Genomic DNA, 18,307 nt, shown 5'->3' on the forward strand with positions numbered 1-18,307 from the left:
GGGCCTCCAAGGGGGGCCCAGTGCCGCAGTCCCACCCGCAGGGCCGTGCCGATGCGGTAAGCGGGGTAAGCACCGCAGGAGGGCGCCCACCTCTGGAGGGCGCCGCCGCGGTGCTTACCCTCGCCCCGCGCCGCCAAGGCCTTTAAATCTTTTACTTCTGCAGTCGCAGCAGCGTCTGTGAAAGCGGAGCGCCGCCAACGTCTCCCTTCCCTTCGCGCTGTTGGTTTCTCTCAGTGTCCCGCCTTCTTCTGACGTCAGAAGAAGGCGGGACACTGAGGGAACCAACAGCGCGAAGGGAAGGGAGACGTCGGCAGCGCTCCGCTTTCACAGACGCTGCTGCGACTGCAAGTAAAAGATTTAAAGGCCCCCAGGGCGCACCGCGATCATCTTCACGGGGGGGGGGGGGGCGCGCGCGCCAACTGTTCATCTGCGGGGGGGGGGGGCGCCAACTGTTCGTCTGCAGGGGGGCGGCACAGACCCTTGGCACGGGCCTGCCCACCCGCCCTCCATCATCAACCGTCTGCCCCCCTGCATTGAAATCGCAGTCTTACCTCCGTGAAAGCAGCGCTGCAGGCAGCAGAACGCCTCCCTTCAGCCCTCCTTCCCTCCCTGTGGCCCGCTCTCGTCTGACGTAACTTCCGCGAGGGCGAGACACAAGGAGTGAAGGAGGGCCGAAGGGAGGCGTTCTGCTGCCTGCAGCACTGCTTTTACGTTGGTCAGACTGCGATTTCAATGCAGGGGGCCCGGCCTGGTGGCGGACGGAGGGGAGGAGTGGCAGCGATGTGGAGGGGGGAGCAGCGGCGACCTCGGGGGGAGCAGTGGCTGTGGCGACCTCGAGGGGGGTGGAGGGGGAGCGGCAGCGGCGAGGGGGGCGTGGGCCAGCCCAATCTCTCGGCGGCCCTGCTAGTCGGGGCAGGAAAAAAACCCTACTCTTTCTTGCCCGCTACCACTGCTGTAGGCCGGTGCCGCTGTCTTTTCAAAACGACAGTCGAGATTTCAAGCAGTTAATCTCATGAGACTGCTGCAGGAAGTCTCGGCGGCCATTTGGAAAAAATGGTAGCAGCAACCCAGAGCAGCGGTAGCGGGCAGGAAAGAGTGGGGTTCTTTCCTGCCCCGAAGAGATACTCCCATGCAGCTCCTCCTACCTCACGAGTGAGTGCAGGAGTGGCTGAAAAAAAAGTATGGATGTGGGTGCCGGGAGAGAGCTGGGTAAAAAAAAAAAAAAAGCATTCTATGGGTAGAGGGAGGGGCTGTAAAAACAATGTGGATGGAGGAAGGCAGGCCAGGGGCGTATCTGCTATGGGGCCACAGGGGCCTGGACCCCCCTACCGACGACACTCTCAACCCCCCCCCTCCGCTGTCGCACCTCACCTCCTCTTGCTGGCGGGGGACCCCAACCCCTGCCAGCTGAAGTCTCCGTCCTTCCTTCGTTTGGGTTTGGTGGTTTCTGACGTCCTGCACGCACGCGCGTACAACGTGCAGCATGCAGGACGTCAGAAACCACCAAACCCAAACGAAGGAAGGATGGAGACTTCGGCTGGCGGGGGTTGGGGTCCCCCGCCAGCAAAGGGAGGTGAGGCGTGATGGCGGAGTGACCAAAGGAAGGAAGGACGGAGACTTCGGCTGGCGGGCCAACCCCCGCCAGGAAAGGGAGGTGAGGCGCAACGGCGGGAGGAGGGGGGGGTTTAAAGTAGTTGGGCGGGTGGGGTGGTGGTGGTGGCGTCTGCGTCATCTTCGTCTTCAGCGGGGGTGGGGGGGCTAACATGTGCCCCCTCTCCTCGGCTCTGGCCCCCCCCCCCCCACTGTTGAAGTTCAGATACGCCCCTGAGGCAGGCTGTAAAAAATAAAATAAATGGTGGATGCTGTGTGTGGGTGGAGGGAGAGAGGAAAGGTTGATGCTATGTGGGTGCAAGGAGGAGGCTGGAAAAATATGGATGGTATCTGCACAGGGAGGGGGGGCTGAAATATTGGTTAAATTATGACTAATAAACTTGCAGATTTTGTGTGCAGAATTCCGGGAGGCGTATTAAACTAATTTTTCCATATTCCCCCAGTAGAGCCTTACGATCCTTTGGATGCTCATCTGCTGGTCCTGCATATTACGAAACCACAAGACGTTCAGCTTTTTATTATCTAGTCCTAAAATTATGATACGACCTGTCCCCAGGGTCCTGAAAACTCAGCTCTTCCATTTGCCCTTTGGCGATGACTGAGCCATGAGTACGTGGTACTGTCCATTTCTTAGTATCAGAGAGGTCCTGTTTCCCGTATATTTACTGGCGTTCTTTTAAACCACCTTGACCTGCTCGTCGGAATAGGTGGTATAACAAGTTCGTAATAAATAATAAACATGCCTTGAGCTGGTATCTAGAAAGACTACGTTCATAAATGCAAGATGGAAACAATTTCTCTCTGTGCCGATTTTGTGTGTGATCTCTTCTCTAGATCGAGAGGAGGCTTGACACAGTGCGAACAGTGTGCCACAATTCTTGTAAGCGGTTGGCAGGCTGCTTGCAGGGGCAAGCTGGCGCAGATGCAGATAAAAGACACGTAAGTACTGTCATAACCCAGGAGAAGTGCCGTAACCCAAAGGCCTGTGATCTTGTGGAAGAGAGAAATTCTGACTAGCACCTTCCCCCCCCCCACCCCCCCCACCGTCTTAGACATCATATCCAGTGTAACAGTTTCTAGAATTCGTTCTTTGCCAGCACAATGGGGCAAGCTCGCTAACATGGCTGCTCTCTTAGCAACCCCAACTGCAAGAAATTTGGAACTTCCCAGTCTGCTGCAGCCTGAAATTTGCCAGTCAGGTAGCTGGGGGGAACGAGAGGGTTTACAGCCTAACTAGACCATCATATAGCCAGTTTTTGGCGTTGAACGTGAATATTTTTAGACATAACTGTCTATCCTGCCCTAGCTGAGATATTTAACCATCTCTCTGACCTCATGTGCAACTTTTTTTTAAATTAGTCCCTTATTTTCTAACTCCTTTTACTCTCTTACCTATCTGTAAGTTCCATCTTTGTTTATACCCTTCGCTGTCAATTAAAATGTTCTATTATGTTTTGTGTTGACATTGTAAGTAGTATTCCATGCCATACTTTGTATTGTTTTTTAAATATTTTTACTGCTGTAATTGTCTATTGCTCATGTTTGATCTATTCTTACTGTACACCGCCTTGTGTATTCCTTCAAAAAGGCGGTAAATAAATCCTAATGAATGAAATAATAATCACCCTGTCGTGCTTCACTGTTCCTTCTTATCAGAAAAAGCTGCCTTTGATGGTCCTCTCTCAGACGATGCAGGAAGGGGCTGTGCTGCTGACTGATGAGACTCTGCTGGGGTAAGTTGAGCTGCGGGGCAGTGTGCGAAGTGCTGTGGAGTGAAGAGAAGAGCCAGAGTAGCAGAGCACAAGTTTGGTAAGAAGGGAGCCTGTTACAGAGGTTTGCTGGAGTTAAACTGCAGTCATTTCCCTCCTGCCTCTGACGTGTGAGCACAGCCCAGGTCTCTGCTCAGTGGATTGAGTTGAGCAGCTCCATGTTGTTTCCTGAAGGCTCCTTCCTGCACATCACCAATTTAGGAGTCTGACACACGTTTTTAGTGTCTACAAGAACGGAATGAACTTCAGGATTCAAAGACCAATTTTGTTACTGTTCCTCCATGCCCCAGGCAGTGGCGTACAAAGGGGGGGGGGGGCGGTCCGCCCCGGGTGCACGCCGCTGGGGGGGGGGTGCCACGCGCCTGTTGGCCGAGTCCATTCATTCCCTCCCTGCTGCTCCCTCTGCGCGGAACAGGGAGCAGCAGGGAACGAGCGGACTCGGAGCCGAGAGACGCACGGCACCCCCCCCCCCCCAGCAGGTGAAAATGCACCGGGGGGGTCGCGCTGCACCCGGGGGGGGGGGGCCATCGGCGATCCCCCCGGGTGTCAGCCAGCCTAGGAATGCCACTGGCCCCAGGGCACCTGCTGGGCCTTGTGCCTGTGTTCCCGAAGATGCACCTCACAGTCCAGCATAGATGCTTCACAATTCTTGCTCACTTTTCTGCCTCTTAAGGATTTCTTTCGTCAGCAACAGAAATAGAAGGTGCTTCAATCCATTTTAGATTCTTCAGCTCTGTGCTTCCCAAGCTCTGGTCGCAAAAGCTGCATCTGGGGTCACGACCAGGACCAGCCAAAATAAATAAATAAAAAGTCCTTGGCCTGGGCCTTTTGTCCTGCCCATTCTGTAGCTGGGTCTGCAGGGGCTCCACTGAAAAGAGGGGATGACGGCAGTGATGCTGTAGGAATGTCGGGAGCAGCAGTGCAGTTCAAAGGTCGGTCCTTGGGTCACATGCTGTACTTCTGTGGCTGTAGATATGAGGTCACGGCCACAGAAAGTTGGATAAGCATTGGTTTAACTTCTGGAGGTGGAAACTCTGAGCTTCTGTTTCTAACGAATAGACTTCTCCAAATGCTCACTAGAGGCATCGCAAGTGAATCAGCTCTTGACACTGCTTGATAAGTGCTCTGGCCTCTAAGAAAATGTGATTGTTATATTGAGACTTGACGTCAGACAGGATAAGGTTCTCATGGAAGGTTTTTGCCAGTGATGAATATACGATGTACAGCTATTAAAATCTTGTAATTTAGCGCTTTGAGGCTTTTCCTTCCATTTAAAGAATCCAGTAAGTTTCTTTTGTGGAATATTTATGTTTTTGTTAGATATTGGTTGTTGGTGATTCCACACCTCTATTGTGGATTTTTAAACAACGTTCACACCTAACTTTTGCAGCCGATCCTTTCAGCATCTTTTTAATTTAAATCGTTTTATTGACAACAAAAACCCCAATATAAACAAGTTGAAACATCTCAATGAGGTAAATCAAAGGTATAGATAATCAACATACGTTCTTATAGTCGTCAATACATTTCCTCTTTAGCATCCCACAGCACTCCCTCCGTGATGAAGAACAAATAAACCCCTCCCCTGCAGACCTAACTTCCCTTCGTTCCATACTGTCAGCTAGAAAAATTCCAATGCAATACCTTCCCCACCCACACTTAACCTTCGCTATCTAATTGGAGCTGAGGTCTTTGCAACTTGTGAGAAGTGTTGGATTCACTCCAGTCTTCCAGTTCAACACCTTGTCATATCTATCAACTAAAGGGGGGATATCTTTACTCTTATAACATCCCTCCCTGTATTCGTTATGGACCTCTGAAGGTTCCAACCCTTCCACCCATTCCATAACCCTAATCCCCCCTCCCCCCCTCTAGGGATGGAGGTTAGGAAAGAAAAGAAAGAGAGAAAAAAAAATTAAATAATGGGCATGCTGCTCCATTCTTCTACCTACATATAAATACTTAAACATCAACACTTTCAGCTTCTTTTTAATCATTTTCCTCATTTTGTCAGTCACCTTTTTCAAAATTAAAAGCTGTTCCTTAGTGACTCCAAATATCAGCTCAAATTTACTACTACTATTTAACATTTCTAAAGCGCTACTAGGGTTACGCAGCGCTGTACAATTTAACATAGAAGGACAGTCCCTGCTCAGAGAGCTTACAATCTGAAGGACAAATGTACAGTCAGTCAAATAGGGGTCGTCAAATTGGGGCAGTCTAGATTTCCTGAAAGGTATAAAGGTTAGGTGCCGAAAGCCACATTGAAGAGGTGGGTTTTGAGTAGGGATTTGAAGTTGGGTAGGGAGGGGGCTTGGCGTATGGGCTCAGGAAGTTTATTCCAGGCATAGGGTGAGGAGAGGCAGAATGGATGGAGCCTGGAGTTGGCGGTGGTGGAGAAGGGTACTGAGAGGAGAGATTTGTCCTGTGAGCAGAGGTTTCGGGCGGGAACGTAAGGGGAGATGAGGGTAGAGAGGTAATGAGGGGCTGCAGACTGAGTACATTTTTAGGTAAGAAGGAGAAGCTTGAACTGTATGCGGTATCTGATTGGAAGCCAGTGAAGTGACCTGAGGAGAGGGGTGATATGAGTATATCGGTTCAGGCGGAATATAAGACGCGCAGCAGAGTTCTGAACGGATTGAAGGGGGGATAGATGGCTAAGTGGGAGGCCAGTGAGGAGTAGGTTGCAGTAGTCAAGGTGAGAGGTAATGAGAGAGTGGACAAGAGTTGGGGTGGTGTGCTCAGAGAGGAAAGGGTGAATTTTGCTGATGTTCTCACTGTTTCCCAGTGGATCTAACACCATTACCTCTCGTACTGTGCCCCACATTTCCACTAAGGATTAGATCCCAAAAAGCTCCCTTTCTCATTGGTTCCTGGACCAATTGTTCCAAGAAGCAGTCATTAATTACATCTAAGTGGTGGAGATGAAAACAGTAGCGGAATTCAAGTATGCGTGGGATAAACATAAAGGAATCCTGAGCAGAAGGAATGGATCCTCAGAGGCTTAGCCGAGATTGGGAGGCGGGGCTGGTGGTTGGGAGGTGGGGCTAGTGCTGGGCAAGACTTCTACGGTCTGTGTCCTGAAAATGGCAGATACAAATCAAGGTAAGGTATACACAAGAAGTAGCACATATGAGTTTATCTTGTTGGGCAGACTAGATGGACCATGCAGGTCTTTTTCTGCCGTCATCTACTATGTTACTGTTACCTCCTTAGCACTCCCTGATGTAACATATATCCAGATAATATTAGGATAATTGAAATTGCCCATTATTATAATGTTACCCAATTTGCCAGCTTTCCTAATTTCTGTAAACGTTTTTTCATGTGCCTGCTCGTTCTCTCCTGGCGAATGGTAGTACATCCCTACCAGTATACTCCTTCCTTTCACACCTGGAATTTCTATCCACAGGGATTCCACAATGCTATCTGTTTCATGTAGAATGTTTATTTTGCTTGACTCGATTCCCTCTTTAACATATAGCGCAACCCCCCCCACCCCCCAAATTTGATCCTCTATCATTCATTAATTATACCAGTTTTCAAAAAGAGTGTGCACACTTTAAATTACATTTACAACACATTTCCCAGTTTATTTTTCTACATTTGCACATGCACTTTTTAATTTTATTTTTAGGTCTTTATTGATAAAGTCAGGAAACCGAGCCAAATACAGAAAACAAAAGCAAGACCATGCCTCCAATATAAGCAAGTACAAGATAACAAAGTTTCCCCAACAGCAGACCCTAAAAAACAGAAAACACCTCTATATATTTTTAAGATTTTGTTTTAAAAAAAAAAAAACAGAAAAGAACCCACCCCCCCCCCCCCCCGCCCACTTGTCACAGAATGAAATGAAGCAGGTTAAGCAAAAGTAACAACATAATCAAGAATGCCTCGGAAAAGGTTACTAAATCCCTTCCCATATAGCCAGTGTATGATGACCAACCTCCAGGAGACGTTCCATGTCACAGATTTACCAAAGCTTATTCACCCACTTCATCAAAGAAGGAACAGATGACTGACTGTTTCCAATGAGCTGCCAAGGTCACATGTGCCACACATATAGCAGGGCATACGAACAGGGCTCGTCACCTGGTAAGACCTAGAGGCTTCTTGGGAAAGAGAAAGTAAACTGGAGACCACCAGATCAGATGAGATATCAGCTCTGAAGACAATGTTATACTGCTTAACAATAGGCCCTGACCCCTTGTCCCACGTTCTCCACAACTCCTCCAGCACAAAGGTGAGGCCGAAGGAAACACATGCTGAAGGCGTATTGGCGTAAGATACCATCTATACATAACTTTAACTGCATTTGCTTGAAACGGTACGGAGACGTTCAGTAGAGCCTTTTCCATAATGTTCCAGTCACCATCCTCAATGGCTTTCCCCAGTTCATGCTACCAATTACAGCGGTGTAAAAGAGAAGAGTGGGAGCGGAGATATTTATTCAAACATGAAATGATACTGCGGGTGCCCCTGAAATCCTCACAGCAGTCCTCCAGAAAGGAGTCCTCTCAAAGCACCTGACCTAAATCTCATGGGGCAGAACCCAATAGTCGGAGACTAAGGTAGCAAAAGGAAGCTAAAGATCATCATCAAAAAGTTGGTTCCAGGTCTCTAAACCCAAAGTAGCCCAATGAGAAAAAGCTCCTGGGATGAGACTGGCATCCCATTAATAAAAAGTAGTTGAGATGGAAGGACGAACACCCCCCAAGGAAGGGCAATACTTGCGAGGAAGCCAAAATAAACGATGCAGCAATTGGGCCCCACAAGTCTGCTCCAAATGAACCAAATGTTTTAGGCTGAGTCTGGAACCATTCAAGTGCCAAGTGGATTTGGGCTGCTTTGTAGAACCAAAACACATTGAGAACCCCAGGACCCCCTTCCTCCAGTCCGAGGAATCCGGGTCACTTATTGTGCCAAATGAACTGGATCAACAATCCTGCAGACCCGACAACGACCCCCCCCCCCCCCCCCCGAGACCTAACAAACGGGCAAAATGTTCATTTTCAGTGTCGCAAGATGACCAAAGAAGACAACTCAACACCAGCCCAGCTCTCCAAGTCCCTGTGAAACAATTGAACCAAAGGAGGGTAATTGGCCTTAAACATGTGAGCAAAAGATGGGGTCAATATGACCCCAGGATACTTAAGGCCCCTGTAGACCCATCAGAAAGGAAAGGATATCTGAAGGGCTGCCAACACCAACGGAGGAATACCAAGAGCAAGCACCTCCATTTTGCGGACATCGATTTTAAAGCCTGACACTGCTGACTAATCATCAATAACCTTCAAGAGGTTGGGAAGAGATACCAAAGGGCGCAACAGGGAAAGGAGAATGTCATCAGCAAACAAGGCCAACTTATACTCCCGTTCCCCAACCCGCATACCAGAAATATCTGGATGGTCCCGAACTGCAGCCGTACATGGCTCCATCACCAGAGCAAAAAGCATTGGCGACCAGGGATGCCCTTGACGCTTGCCCCAAGTCAGGGAAAACATTGCAAAGTTACTTCCATGGATACGTACAGAACCCTGAAAATAGGAGCAAACACCAAAGCACTCCATCACCTGGTTCAGAAACAGCCAATGAACTCTGTCAAAAGCCTTCTCGGTATCAAGGCCAAGAAGACAAGTGGAAAGATGATCCTGCTTAGCATAATAGATTAAATCCACCATACAGCGTACATTATCCATCTCTTGACAGTGGGGAGCGAAATCAACTTGATCTGGATGAATTAAAGGAAGAACAACAGAAAGGCAGTTAGCCAAAGCTTTGGCCAGGGGTTTCACATTCGAGTTGAGAACTGAAATAGGACGATAAGATGCACTTTCAGATTGTCTTCCCTGGTATAGGGATGACCTGCTATCCAGGCCTCCATCATGGAAGGGTGTTAAATCCCACCCCATTCTGAACCTCATTAAGAAGTTCAGCCAGCAGTGAAACCAATTCCTCTTGAAAATGCTTATAAAAAATCATTAGGCAGGCTGTCGAGACGCCCGGAGACTTACCCTCGGGGTCGGGGAGCTGTTTGATCACCTGCCTAACTCATCCGGGGAGATAGGACGCTCCAAAACTGCCCGCTATTCTTAAGTCACTGTTGGGATACATATGCAAATATTTTATAAGTACCAGGTGAACAACGACCCCTTTTACCCACTTATATAGTAAAAGAATCCATTTCTGTGTTTTATGTGTACAAATGGCTCTTGAAATTACACTCTGTCTCATGTCTCCTCCTCCCAGTACTGTCTCAAGGTCCTGGAACATGCTGTAATTTCACAGTTCTGCCAGTAGAGGTCATTGAAAGCATTTGGCAATGTCTCTGAAACAGCACTTATGGGGAGGAGAGGGTGAGGATGTGAGTCTTGCAGGAGACGGTCCGTGAGTCGCAGGCCCTCAAAAGGTCTATAAAATACTGAGTGGAGTGGAGCGGGTAGACGTGAATCTTTTTTTCCAAAAATACTAGGACTAGGGGGGCACACAATGAAGCTAGAAAGTAGTAAGTTTAAAACAAACTGGAGAAAATATGTGTAATTAAACTCTGGAATTTGTCATCAGAGAATGTGGTAAAAGCAGTTAGCTTAGCAGGATTTAAAGAAGGTTTGGATAATTTCCTAAAAGAAAAGTCTATAGACCATTATTAAAATGGGGAAAATCCATAGGATAATCAGCATAAAATCTGTTTTACTGTTCTGGGATCTTGCCATGTATTTGTGACCTGGGTTGACCACTGTTGGAAACAGGATGCTGGGCTTGATGGACCTTCGGTCTGTCCCACTATGGCAACAGTTACGTACTTAAGAAATATTTTCTTCTTTCCTTTCTCTCTAGCACAATGCTGGACATTTGCGGTGAAGCGGAGAACAAGCTGGGTCTGGAGCTCTCGCAACACGAACTACAGATAGGGAAGGAGATTTTAGAGCCACTGAACCAACTCACAGAGGTACGTCTGCACAGTCCGCTCTACTGCTTGGGCAAGAAGGCATCTTGGCTTGGGACCCTCTGAACAGAATGTAATCTCCTGGACTGTGACGGGAAGGCTGTTTTGTTCTCATCTTCATAGATGTGCATTAATGAGACCCTTTGCTTTATCTTCCACAGTCTGAAATCCCTAATATTCAGAAGCAGCGGAAACAGCTGGCAAAGCTAGTGTTGGACTGGGATTCAGTGAGGGCCAGGTAAGAGAGGTCACTGCAGGGTAAATGTGTACGGAGTGCCCATCCCGCTACAGTTCTGTACGTGCAACGTGTAGGCAAACACCTGTTCGTGTGGAGATGACCAAAGAAGCCAGCATCCACCCCTGTCCCACAAACTCCCTAACTGGTGAGGACATGGGGGCATACGCTGGCCAGGTCCTTGACCAAGGGGGCCCACTCCATTCAACTATCTGTGGTACAAATTGGACTTCCTTCTGCTGTTGACGCTAACTATGAGATTCTTCCTACAGGTGGAACCAAGCGCATAAGTCTATAGGAACAAATTTTCAAGTACATCCTTCCAAAATAGACTCGCTGAAAGAAGAAATGGATGAAGCTGGTAATAAAGTTGAGCAATGCAAGGTATGGGTGCAGATTCCTGTATCCTGAGGGTATAAGGGGTTGGTGATTGGTTTAGGCTGTCTGGTACTGTGTTAGTGTTTTTATTGTCTATTGGGTGATCGAAACTGAATCTGTGGCTGAAATTGGCCACTTTTTCAGCAGAAGCCAAAGCGGAAAACGAAACTGGTCCTGCCCACCGAACAGCCCCCACTGGGCCTACCATGTCATTGGTGGCTAGTGGGGGCAAGAGCGATCCCCGCTCACTCCAGCCCGTGCCGGTTCCAGTCTCAAAATGGCTGCCATGACCACCAGCAGCAGGTCTTGGAAGCCATTTTGAGGCAGAAGCAAGTGGGGATTGCTTATCCCCGCTAGCCACCAGTGAGTCCAACATGGTAGGCCCAGGAGGGGGCTATTACAAGGGGAGACTTTTCGGTCTGAGAGGAGGAGGGAGGGAGTTGTGGGTGCGCCGCATAGTTTTGGTTCCAGCCAACAACGCACAGGCATTTTTGGCCGAAACTGAAACAAGGCGGAACATGGATTTCGAGTCGGTTTCAGCCTCTTAATTGGGTGAAAGGTTTGGGTGCACATTTCCTGTATCCTGAGGATAGAAGGGTTGGTACTTGGTCTATTGGGTGGATGGTAGTTGGCAGCTTTCGCTCTCCTTGTGTATTGGCCAGAACTGCCTTCTTGTCGAACTTCCCCGCTGGCTTTTCTCTTCTCTCAGTCTCGGAAGGCTCTGGCCTCCATTACTGCTTTCAGTGCTTGTTGGACTTCTGCCATAGTTTGAACCATGGTGGTATCTGTGGTAGCTTTAAGTAGAAGGCCTGGCATAGACAGGATTTGACATGGTGCTTTCTTTCTCCCCCAAGGATCAACTTGCTGCCGATATGTATAACTATATTTCCCGTGAGGGAGACTATGGAAGATATTTTGTCACGGTAAACTTTTTTTTTCCTCTTTTTACAGCTGTATATCTTAAAGTGTCTTGTAGCCTTTTTTAACCCTGTTTAAGTTCTGTAATAGCAGGTGTTCGGTAACACAACTTGACATGTTCAAGGAACACTTGTATTAAGCTGCAGTTTTACGTTACAAGTGGGTGAACTGAGGACCCAGCATGCAAAGGAACTTGCTTCAGGCCTTCACATGGGAAACAGGAAGCTTGATTTGCATCTGGCTCCGTTCCTTATAGTCTGAGCCAGCTGCTGTTGCTCTGGTGATCCACGTGTAGTTCTGGGACTTGTCGTACTTGGTTACTTTGCTTACATTGGGTCAGGGTCTTATATTGTTTTTCTTCTTTAAGAAATTGGTCTTCAGTTTGTGTTTGAAAAATGTAGACTGCAAGTCAACGGTGCTCATTCTGGGGCCAGTTTGAACAGCCCACATTATTCAGTGAATGGGTCCGTTTTTTTTACTCCTGGTGCATTGCAGCCGGCTTTCAAAGGGAAGCCCCAGGGGTATTTCCTTTTGAAAATGAGCAGTTGCAGAGTGCAATCAGCAAAGCCACGTGTACAATTTCCATTGCCGTTTGTGTGTGAGGCACTGCAGCATGTGTACATTTGAAAATGTAATGTATATGCAACATTTTACCAGCCCAGTCCTGGCTAAAGCTTGCACAGTTTTAGCCAGGCTGTGGAGGAAAATATATCCAACTGAATGACTCAGAAAATTGTCCCCTTTGTGTCTCCTAGAGATTTACTCTTCCATCTTTCCAGTGAAAATGTTTTTTTTTAAGTTCCCTTTAGCTCTCAGAACAGCCATGTTCAGACATGTCACATGTGACCACAGGGGACAGGATCCACTTGGCTGATGCAGTTCAGGTGACTGTCCTCCTGCTACTGCTGCTTCCACAGGACCAAGGGAATGGAGAGTTGCTGGAAAATAAAAAAAGTGAAAGTGATTTAATTACAAAAATTGGGGTGGAGAGGGTAGGGTTACCATACGTCCGGATTTCCCCGGACATGTCCTCTTTTTGAGGGCATGTCCGGGGCGTCCGGCGGATTTTGCCCGCGCCCACGTTTGTCCGGATTTCTGGACAAACGTGGGCGCGGGTGCGGGCAGGCGCGTGCGTGCGGTGGGCGCGCGATCGGCGCCGTGGGTCGTGACCTGGTCTCCCATCCCCTCCCCTTCCTTACCATGTTCCCTGGTGGTCTAGTGACGTCTTCGGGGCAGGAAAGAGCCCCCTCTTTCCTGCCCGGAGCGCTGCCTCCCCTGTCTATCATCCTTCTCGGTCTGGCTGGGGATTCAAAATGGCCGCCGAGATTTGAACTCTCGCGAGGCCGCTTCAACTCTCGGTGGCCATTTTGAATCCCCAGCCATACCGAGGAGGATGCAGCAGGCAAGGGCAGGCAGCGCTCCGGGCAGGAAAGAGGGGGCTCTTTCCTGCCCCGAAGAGAAGACGCTACTAGACCACCAGGGCTAGATAGTAAGTGAGGGGGGGAGGGGACTATGTGACGGGGGGGGGGCGTGGCGGAACCCGACCTGAAGGGGGCGTGGCATGAGGCGTGGCGGGGGCGGGGTAGGGGGCGTGACATGTGTCCTCTTTTTCAGAGGACACAAAATGGTAACCCTAGGAGAGGGTCCAGCAGCAAAGATCAGGAAAACTGTTCCAGGGAGCGACTTCATCTGAGTCCGTGACATCAGCCCCTGGAAGAGTGATCCTGAGCGTCTTGTACCTAGAAGCTGAAAGTCTTAAAACAAGCACATGTTAGGGAAAATGACTCCTCTGAAGGGTTATATTAAGAAAACAAATGTCTGCAGTTCCAAAGCCCAGAATGATGAAGGGATTTTTAGTTTATCTTTTTCAAGCTAATGTCTGTTTTGTCTTTAATGTGGGTTCTGTCCTCAGTTATTGGAAGTGCAGGCCGACTACCATAGAAAAGCGCTAGCGGTGTTAGACAAGGTGCTTCCCGAAATCCGAGCCCAACAAGGTAATGTCCCGGAGCGCGCTCTCCTGCTTCCCAGCTTAAGGATCTGCCCTCTCTGCTCTCCGCTCTGCCTCTGTCCACCTCCCTGCAAGATCTTCTCTGCGCTGTTCCCAAATTCTCAGCTTGATGCTCACTTTCACCTTTTCCTTGTTCACTGGTGCTACTTTTCCATCCGAGGACGCTTGGTTGGGGATTTTGAAGCTGCTTTAGCTGGTTTCTTTCTTCTGCTCATACACCGGGGGGGGGGGAGGCGGGGGCAGTTCTCTAACCTGGCCGTTCACTGAGCATCAGTTCTACAACGGCATCTGTGAGCCAAAGACGCCGGTACAGAATGTCAGCAGATACCCGAACTGTCCACGCCCACATTTAGGTGCCACAATGTATAGCAGCCTACTGATATTATCTTCAGTATATATTGTTAGGAACCCTAGATGTACAACACTTCAAGCTTAATCGGTCCTAGATACAGTATATGCAATTATTTCTTATATACTTGTCTCAACCTTATTTTCCACTTTTTCAATTTGTTCAGTTTTTTGCCTCAGTAGGTGCTCATTTACCAATAATTATTTTTTGGCAATTTATTTAGCACCAAATTCTTCATCGGCTTTTACGCAATCACTTTGATTATATTTTAATACTTTAAGCACTTATCTTTATAGATAGACTGGGGGGCTTAAAATTGTCCGACATGCATGTTTCGCCAGCTAGGCTGTGTCAAGGACTTCCCCCTTCGCCGTTTTCAGCGCCTGCCTCGCTACATTATTCTCGGGATTACCCCTGCAAAGTGCTTACAGTATTAAAATATAATCAAAGTGATTGCGTAAAAGCCAATGAAGAATTTGGTGCTAAATAAATTGCCAAAAAATAATTATTGGTAAATGAGCAACTACTGAGGCAAAACATTGAACAAATTGAAAAAGTGGAAAATAAGGTTGAGACAAGTATATAAGAAATAATTGCATATATCTAGGACCGATTAAGCTTGAAGTGTACTATGAGGCATATTTTCAAAGCACTTAGCCTTCCAAAGTTCCATAGAAACCTATGGAACTTTGGAAGGCTAAGTGCTTTGAAAATATGCCTCTATGTATAGCAGGCCATGCAGTGCACCTATCAGGGCCGTACCCCTCCCATGTGTGACACCCTCCCCTGCTGTTGCGCACTAAGGGGCCCTTTTACTAACTGCACTCAAAAGTGACCGGCGCTGTTTTGGAGCTGTTGGGTTCTTCACACGCTACAGCCACTTTGAGAGCCGCGGAAAAATGGCTGCATTTGTCTAATTTCCTGTAATGGCCACAGGCTGTGTAGCCATTACTGCAAGAGCCCCTTCCCGCCACCTACTTACTGTGCGGTAAGGACTCCAGCTTTACTCCCGCCCTAATCAAGCAGCACATCGTTCAGCGCTGGACATGCCTACTATCTGCCCATAACCATGTCTCCTGCACCAAAATTTTTTTTTTAAACATTTGGCACACTACCGCGGGATGCCTCAGCACCTCCCATGACAGTGCTTTTCGGTGTGCGGTAGGTTGGCACCAGTGCCAACTGCGGCTTAGTACAGGGGTCCGTCAGGCGCTTAAGCGTTACCATATAGGGGCCCCTAAGGCGCTTAAGTGTTACCGTATAGGGGCCCCTAAGGCGCTTAAGTGTTACCGTATAGAATTGCACAGAGTGAGTAATTAAACTCTGGAATTCGTTGCCGGAGAATGTGGTAAAGGCAGTCAGCTTAGCAGAGTTTTAAAAAGGTTTGGACGGCGTCCTAAAGGAAAAGTCCATAGACCATTATTAAGTTGGACTTGGAGAAAATCCACTATTTCTGGGATAAGCAGCATAAAATGTTTTATACTTTTTGGGGATCTTGCCAGGTGTTTGTGACCTGGATTGGAAACAGGATGCTGGGCTGGATGGACCTTTGGTCTGTCCTAGTATGGCAATTCTTATGTTGTTAAGTGTGTTTGTAACTGCTGACACCCAGTTATGCAGTTTCCCTGCCCAGTCTTATTGTTCGCTCATGGGCGTTTGGTGTTTCTCCGCTGTTAACGCACTCATATGCACCAAGGTGGCCCGGGAGTTCTTCGTAGACAGGGAGGGAATGTAGCATGATGCAGAACTGCTAAACACTGCATAACACCCAAGGCAGCTTGGAAAATGTGCTCTCCAGTTAAGAGATGAAGCTGTTTCTGCAGGTGACCTCTCGGAGGCTCACACTGGGCTTGTGTAGTTCCTCCACTTGTCTTCTTAGCATCTGGGGAGTCCCCAGGCAGCAACTGAAAAAACAGCTTTGAGCTACAAGCATCAGCCCGCCTTATCCCTAGACACAGCAGCTAAATACTTCGGACTTCGTCACAGACCCTGTAATGCACTTTGTAACTCTTGTAGACCCACTGAACATAGCTTCAGAAATTCAGTTAGTGAATGAATCAGTTTTATGCTTTTCAATACATAGAATGTGGTAAAGGAGTTTATAAAAGGGATCCGTGTTCATCCCTCTGTTGGAACAAAAAAGGGACGAAAATCCACTAAATTTGGCAAACAAAGAAAATTAGAAACATTATATCAGTGTTTTCAGAGACCTCAGGTGCCACTCCAAAATACTGTGTTGATTTTTATGGAAAACTGTTGGAGCTGTAGAATATAAGAGTAGCCATACTTGGTCAGACTAAAGGTCCATCTAGCCCAGTATCCTGTTTTCCAAACTGGCCAGGCCACAAGTACCTGGAAGAAACCCAAATTGTGGCAACACTCCAACTACAAATCCCAGGGCAAGCAGTTGCTTCCCATGTCTGCCTCAACAGCAGGTTATGCACTTTTCCTCCAGGAATTTGTCCAAACCTTTTTTAAACTCGGATACGCTAACTGCTGCTACCACATCATCCGGCAAAGAGTTCCAGAGCTTAACTATTCGTTGAGTGAAAAAATATTTCCTCCTATTTGTTTTAAGTATTTCCATGTAACTTCATGTCCCCTAGTCTTTGTACTTTTGGAGTGAGTAAAAAATCGATTTACTTGTACACCACTCTATTCCTAAGCTGATCGCTACCCCCCTCCCCCTCCTTCCAAGAGTTTTTAGCTCAGAGCAGGACAGGCAGGGAGAATTTTCAAATGAAGCAGCTGGCAAATGTTGGCATCCACTGGTACTTTCAAAGCCACCACCTTCCCACACACACACACCCCTGGTCACCTGCCAGCCACTGTCCTCCCACACACCCTCTCACTCACCCATACACATATAGAGGACCAACTGAAAGCGTTCCCGTAGCCATGCTTCCTCAAGCTTTCTCTTCTTCATATCTTCAGAGGATGCAGGAAGTGCATGAAAGAACAGCTGGTTAGTCCCCCCCCCCCCCCACGGTGACTCGTGTTTGAGCTGCCCATACTGAGGCCCTGTGCTGCTGATGTTGCATCTTTTTCCAGCGTTTCTGTTCACGTACTACTGCGCACTTTCTTTCCACCTTGGGAGGGTTGAAGAGAACTAGGCTTTCCTGCCCCTGTGTTTGCTCTCATGCGCTCTCTCTCTCTCTCTCTCTCTTGTAGAAAAGTGGAGCGAGAAGCCTGCCTTTGGGACGCTTTTAGAGGAGCACCTGAAGCGTAGTGGTCGAGAGATTGCGCTTCCTATCGAAGCCTGTGTCATGATGCTGCTGGAGACTGGCATGAAGGAGGAGGTTAGTACTCGCTCGGGTCTGTTCGGAATATAAAGATGTTACTGATGTGCTTACGATCACAAAATCATTTCAGGTAGTGTGGCAGTTACACTCGGTCCATATTGGTTTGAAACGACCGTGTTTGAATGAAAATCGAGAAGTGGAGTCTCTTCTGTTTCGTTTTTAGAACCTAAGCCTGCGAATCCTATGAAAATATTGCATAATTATTCTCTAAAGGTGGTCTGCGATGGATTTTGCCTTTTCTCATACTCCGTGGGCTATAGTGACATTGAACCTTTTTATTTGTAACTACTGTGGGAGATGGGTCCCCTTGTTCCTTCCTGTTCTCAGCTGAGATGATCCATTCACTGCAGCGACACCAGTCTGCCTCCAAGAACCCATTAGTTTGGGGCCTTGAGTCCAGCCACTGGCTGGACCAGTTCCCTTTGGGTTATGAGCTCTGCCTGGGGAGCAGGAGCTTGGATCAGGAATTGAGTGTAAACATGTGTGGTCTCCCACTGGACCAGCCCCTGAGATAGGATGTTAATAGATTCACTCACCCCCATATCCTTGTTATCGCCTTCCTCTGAGCCTCTTAATTTTTTTAGTGTCCTTAGCAAGATATGGTTTCCAAAACCAAACACAGTACTCCAAGTAGAGCCTCACCAATGACTTGTACAGGGGCATCAAAACCTCCTTTCTTCTGCTGGTTATGCCTCGTTCTATGCAGCCTAGCATCCTTCTGGCTACTGCCACCACCTTGTCTCATTGTTCCACCATTGTGACACGATCACCCCAAAGTCTGTCTTCTG

At 48.1% G+C, this 18,307-nt stretch overlaps 1 protein-coding gene across 1 annotated transcript in view; it reads left to right on the forward strand.

Annotated features, from left to right (window-relative positions):
- The window catches only part of ARHGAP17 (Rho GTPase activating protein 17), a 156,806-nt gene that overhangs the window by 61,368 nt on the left and 77,131 nt on the right, over positions 1 to 18,307 (forward strand). Inside the window, exons 3-10 of the mRNA XM_030211990.1 lie at positions 2,446 to 2,550; positions 3,268 to 3,344; positions 10,221 to 10,332; positions 10,491 to 10,567; positions 10,837 to 10,948; positions 11,797 to 11,865; positions 13,773 to 13,854; positions 17,389 to 17,516. Coding sequence (XP_030067850.1) covers positions 2,446 to 2,550; positions 3,268 to 3,344; positions 10,221 to 10,332; positions 10,491 to 10,567; positions 10,837 to 10,948; positions 11,797 to 11,865; positions 13,773 to 13,854; positions 17,389 to 17,516 — 762 coding nt within the window. The remainder of the gene's footprint in view (positions 1 to 2,445; positions 2,551 to 3,267; positions 3,345 to 10,220; positions 10,333 to 10,490; positions 10,568 to 10,836; positions 10,949 to 11,796; positions 11,866 to 13,772; positions 13,855 to 17,388; positions 17,517 to 18,307) is intronic.

The sequence above is a fragment of the Microcaecilia unicolor genome, chromosome 8 (genome assembly GCF_901765095.1).
Source record: "Microcaecilia unicolor chromosome 8, aMicUni1.1, whole genome shotgun sequence".
Classification (NCBI taxonomy): Eukaryota; Metazoa; Chordata; class Amphibia; order Gymnophiona; family Siphonopidae; genus Microcaecilia; species Microcaecilia unicolor.